Source organism: Setaria italica, chromosome VI (assembly GCF_000263155.2).
Source record: "Setaria italica strain Yugu1 chromosome VI, Setaria_italica_v2.0, whole genome shotgun sequence".
Classification (NCBI taxonomy): domain Eukaryota; kingdom Viridiplantae; phylum Streptophyta; class Magnoliopsida; order Poales; family Poaceae; genus Setaria; species Setaria italica.
In genome coordinates this window covers 7,041,590-7,047,356 of record NC_028455.1, presented here as the reverse complement: position 1 = coordinate 7,047,356, position 5,767 = coordinate 7,041,590, and the positions used below count along the sequence as shown (strand labels likewise).

General features: G+C 52.3%; 2 protein-coding genes across 2 annotated transcripts; both read left to right on the top strand.

The window, feature by feature from the left end:
* The first annotated feature begins 3,373 nt into the window (after positions 1–3,373).
* Positions 3,374–3,790, top strand: LOC101778582 (splicing factor U2af large subunit A-like). The gene has a single exon (XM_004974425.1). The coding sequence runs from the start codon at positions 3,374–3,376 to the stop codon at positions 3,788–3,790; it is 417 nt and encodes a 138-aa protein (XP_004974482.1).
* A 519-nt stretch (positions 3,791–4,309) lies between these two features.
* On the top strand, positions 4,310–4,708 carry LOC105914549. Its single transcript, XM_012846775.1, has one exon. The coding sequence runs from the start codon at positions 4,310–4,312 to the stop codon at positions 4,706–4,708; it is 399 nt and encodes a 132-aa protein (XP_012702229.1).
* The last annotated feature ends 1,059 nt before the right edge of the window (positions 4,709–5,767 follow it).

The window sequence follows — 5,767 nt, the reverse complement described above, 5'->3', positions numbered from 1 at the left end:
GACTTTGGACTCCTATGCCGGTTAACAATAGTTGTTGCTTGCTCTAATCCGATAGCAGGTTGGCGATGGAGAGCATCTTGAAGTCGAATCCAACTACCTCCTCTTTGATCTACGAGCCATATGCAGCAGCCTTGATCTCCTATGCTCCCACGACAACAATCTTGATCGTCTGGTGCAACACAAGAAATCAATTAAGTCTTGAACTCTATCTTGGATCTTGACGCAGAGACATGACAAGTTGTTGATTAGTCATTGCCTATATCTTGGATCTTGACGCAGAGACACAACAAGTTGTTGATTAGTCATTGCCTAACAACAACCACGCCATGATGTGGAATAGATTGATTTTGATGATGAGGTTCGTCAAGCTTGCGATGATCTCGACGATCACCCCTACCTGGCGTGCTAGATGTTGGTGTTTTATACCCGTCAACCTACCGAGGGGTATCCCAAGGTAGTAGATTGGTTGGTGGTGGATCGCCGGACCTAGAACTCGAAGATAAAAGTTAGGACACAAGACATAGATTTATACACGTTTGGGCCGCCAAAGTAGCATAATACCCTACATCCTGTTTGGGGTGTTGTATATTGCGCCTTGCGCTTGGGTGTTGTTTGGTATTGAGGATTTGATCCTCTGTGGTGGTTCCTTGAGGTCTTCACCTACCAATCTAGGGATCCCTAGCCTCCTTTATATACTCCAGGGGCGGGATTACTAGTCGGTTACAAGGAGTCCTAGTAGGATTACATGGTATGAGTCCTAGTAGGATTACAGGTGAGGGATATGGGTAACCCATGGATCCCCACTGACTAAGATACTGGCTGGCCCTAGCAAGTGGGTCTACCCGACTAGAACGTGCAGGCCAAGGACATGAAGATACTTGGAGCGCAAGTCAAGGAGGTCGGCTGATTCAAATCAGCCCGGATATTGCGGGATACTTGTTGTAATTCGACTCAGATTGCTTTCCATATAACAATTGACTAGGATTATATTCAAACCAACTTGTAACCCTACATCGTCGGCCTATATAAGGCGGCCAAGGACACCTCCCGAGGGCATCCCATCCCACTCCCCGCATACCATACCAGCAATACAATCTAGCAAAACACAAGACGTAGGGTATTACTCTCTGGAGGTCCGAATCTATCTAAATCTTCATGTTCTTGTGATTACCTTCAAGTTCTTGGTCTCCCAATCCTCCTTGCCTACAAATCTACCACTTGGGTAACCCCTTGGCGGACGCGCCAGGTAGGGACGATTGTGAGATCCTCCCCAACGAGCTTGATGGCATCTCGCCCTGATGTCATCTTCCTCGAGAGCATGAAGGACATCCTTGCCAACACAATCCAACTTCGCTTCAGGGCCATACCGGCGGATTTCGATTCCGCCGCTTCTTTCGTCGACTCGGCCTCCATCGCTAGCTCAGTGTTCATCGCCAGCTCGACGTCCGTGAGATCTGCAGCAGCAGAACAAGACCTCCACTCGAGGATCATCACACCGCTTGCCCAGTAGGTCGGCAATCTCTCTCAGAGAGGGTCTCACACATCCTCGTGGGAACCCACCCACCCACACCCTTCGACATGGTCGCAGGGCTAGATCGCATCAGCAACACCATTGCCAAGTGCATCAACCTCTCCGAGTCGGTGCTATGCCCAACAAGGTCGGCGCAGGGTCCTTCCCGTGCCCCCTTTGGTCTAAGAAACTCGACTACCGTGTTTTCCGTGAAACTCGCGCAGTCTCTTCAGATTCGATCTAAAGGCCCACCTGGACCCACCCAGTTTCCGGACTGTGGCAAGTTCCATATCCCCCATATCGTCTTGACTCCGTACCCTTATGGAGATGATGTCGAGAGCAACTCCACCACGCCAGATCGCGAAGCCTTCATGGTCTCCGCCGATTATCCACCCGTGGATGGTGAAACCTCTTCTTAGGAAGAAGGCCGCAACGTCAAGAACCGAGACCATGCAGTACGGCGCCAACGGGAGCAAGCCGACACCCCGCAACACCAACAACCTGCTGCTAACATGGGAGCCGAGGCAGCAGGCGACCAGCGCCGACCACCGCCCACCGCCAACGCCGACCCATCGCACGCCAACGATGGTGACAACGCCACATAGGATGATGCCCTGGGCAGATGCAGGCGCCCTATGCACACCCACAATCTCCATGCTGACCTCGAGGAGGCCAGCCACAACATCTTCACCACACCCTAGGCTAACCTGGAGGCTGCCTTCGCTGACATGGAAAACCTTCCAGACTTGGAGCCACTCCGACAGATCCAGGCACGTATACGCGTCGCCAACACCCACATTGAAGAGTGGGCCCAGAGCCGTTCAACACACTCCCGATCCACATCTACCAGGCACTCTCGAAGCCAATCTGCTTATAGTAGATCTGGTCACCACTGAGGCGACCACAGTAACAACCCGCCAACAATGCCCATCAACTCAACAACCACGACAACCACCGTCGTGGTAGGAGAGGTGATGGTGAGAACCATGGCAGACAAGATCGGCAACATGACCTCTGCGAACAGTTACGCAACCGTTGCGACCTCCGCGCTGACCTCAACAACCGCCACCAAGAGCGGGAAGAGGCCAAGCTCCACCACTGTGCTGAGTATGACCACGACTATGGCGCTCCTGGCAGGCTAGAGCGCGACACGGAATGGGAGGACCGCTGACGCCAAGGAGACAAAATGTGTCGCCGTGCTGACTACGACCGCATATACGATGCCCCTGAAGATGCCTATGTCCCACCCAAGTGCAACAACGATGGACGCCCTAGGGCACCACCCGTCAAATACAACTTCGAGGATGACGATGACATGGCGATTGATGATTTCGCCACCTTCACTCCTTGCCTCAGGGCCGTTGAGTGGCCTGCCTCGTTCAAGCCGGCTATCAACAAAAAGTACGATGGCTGCTCGGACCCCACTATATGGCTCAACAAGTACAGCACCATGGTGAAAGCCTCCAATGGCACCTACGACCAGATGGCCACCTACTTCCCGATGGTGATGGGTCCCACCCCTCCTATGGCTAGAGAACCTCCCACCAAGTAGCATCAACACCTGGGGTCAGCTCACTAGGGATTTCACCCAGAACTACTAGGCTACCTACATCTGACCTGGAAACACAGAGAATCTTGGGCAAGTCCGCCAACGAAAGAATGAAACTCTCCGAGAGTACGTGAACCGCTTCTTCGAGAACCACAATAGGCTGGCCGACATCGAGGACCATGATGTCATCTAGTACTTTCGTTCCGGCCTGATGAACCGCAACATGTTATGCAAGCTGTATGAGGCTGCCCCAAAGATGATCGGGCAGATGATGCAGATCGTCAACCTTCAGGGTGGCAAGCACCGCCAGAACGATGACCATGAACTACCAACCTATGAGGAACACCAAGCACAACTGGAATCCTCCCAACCTCGAAAAAGGGCCCCCCGAGATCCTCACTGCTGAAGCCGACCCCGTCGGACCAACCACCTTCCTCCAAGAAGAGTTCGATGACACCCTGAATGCTCCGTGCCCCTTCCACAAGGATGCACATCACAATCTCCGAGACTGCACAGTCCTCAAGAAAGAGCTCAACGCCTCGGTGGAGTACAAGCGACCTCACCACAACGACTACCGTAGGGATGGCATTCGTCGTGACAACCGCCGCCACAATGACCGTGATGACCGCGACAATCGTCACCACGACGATCACCACCGCAACGATCGTGACCACCACCGTGATGATCGCGACGATCGTGACCGCCGCCACGATGACCGCGACAACCACTGACGCAACAACTGCAATGATTAGCATAGAGAGGAGCACCGTAACCAGCCAAACCCAAATGCCAACCGGGCTGACACTGACCAGAACAGGGGGTTCCAGTGATCGAACCATCAAGTCAACATCATCATGGGTGACCCCAAGGTGTTCTGCAGCAACCGTAAACACAAGCTACACCAGCGAGAGGTGCACGTCGTCTCCATATGACCCGTCCAGTATCTGCGCTGGTCAGAGATGCACATAACCTTCTCCAGGGAAGATCACTGGGTACACATTCCAGATCCCAGGTCCTACACATTGGTGGTCTGCCCGACCATAGACCGGGCTCTCCTTCCCAAAGTGCTAATTGACGGTGGCACTAGGCTTAACATCATCTTCACTGAAATCCTGAAGCGCATGGACTTCAATTATGATCGCTTCCAGCCCTGTGAAGACCCCTTCTACGGCATCATGCCCGGTAAAGGATCCTATCCTATTGGCCGAGTTGTTTTGCCAGTCACCTTTGGCACGCTCGACAGCTACCATATGGAGCACCTCACCTTCGAGGTGGCCAACTTCAAAACTTCCAAACATGCCATCTTTGGCAGGCCTATGCTCGCGAGGTTCATGGCAATTCTGCATCACACCTACCTCGTCCTCAAGATGCCAGCTCCAAACAGTGTCCTCTCCATCTACGGCATCATTGATACATCATACAAGTGCGACATGGAGGCGGTACAGCTCGTTGAAACCCTGGAGTACTCGGCCAAAGCCATCGACATGCTCGCCAAGGCCCAGAAGGTGGACCAGAACCAGCTCATGATCCCAAAGATGGAGCCGACGCCCATAGCGCTGCAGCCCGATCCAAATGTCAAGAAGATCTACCTCGGCCTGGAAGACCCCTCCAAGACAGCCCTCATTGGGTCCGACCTCTCCCCCAAATAGGAACTCACGCTTACCAGTTTCCTTCGAAACAACCCGGACATATTTGAATGGAAGCCATCTGATATGCCTGGTGTCCAGCGGGAGCTAGCTTAGCACTCCTTGGACTTGAGCAAGACAACAAGACCGGTTAAGCAAAAGCTTCACCGTTTCACCCAAGATCGCAAGAAGGCCATTTGGGTAGAACTCAACAAGCTCTTAGCTGTTGGTTTCATCTGTGAATGTAGGTACTCCGACTGGTTAGCAAATCCAGTCCATGTAAAAAAGAAAACCGGTGAATGAAAAATGTATATCGACTACATCGACCTCAATAGGCACTACCCTAAGGACCACTTTCCTCTTCCACGCATCTACCGGGTTGTAGACTCTACGGCTGGAAACACCCTGCTGTGCTTCCTCGACTATTACTCGGGCTATCACTAGATCGTCCTCAATCCTGTCAACCAAGACAACGGTGTTCATAACACCCTTTGGCATCTACTACTATAACACTATGACCTTTGGGATACAAAATGTCGGCGCCACCTACCAGAAGGCAATCCAGGGTTGCCTCACGAAGCAGCTACACAAGAATGTTGAGACCTACGTCGATGATGTGGTTGTCAAGACTAAGGATGAGGAGAACTTTATAGCCGACCTCGTAGAAACCTTCGACAGCCTCCGAGCCTATCGCTGGAAACTCAATCCGGGCAAATGTGTCTTTGGTGTCCCATCTGAAAAGCTCCTGAGCTTCATGGTTAGCTAGCGCGGCATTGAAGCCAATCCCACCAAGGTTGACGCAATTAGAAACATGGTGAAGCCAGCTAGCAAGAAAGATGTCATGAAGCTCACCGGCATGATGGCGGCCCTCAGCCGCTTCATCAGCAAACTCGGCAAAAAGGGACTGCCCTTCTTCAAGCTACTCAAAAAGGTGGACAAGTTCGAGTGGGATGATGAAGCTAGCAATGCACTCAAAGAACTCAAAGCCTTCCTTACCACTCCTTCCGTCATGACAGCCCTAGCTGATCAAGAAATGCTACAACTATACATCTCTGCAATGACGCACGATGTCAGCACTGTGCT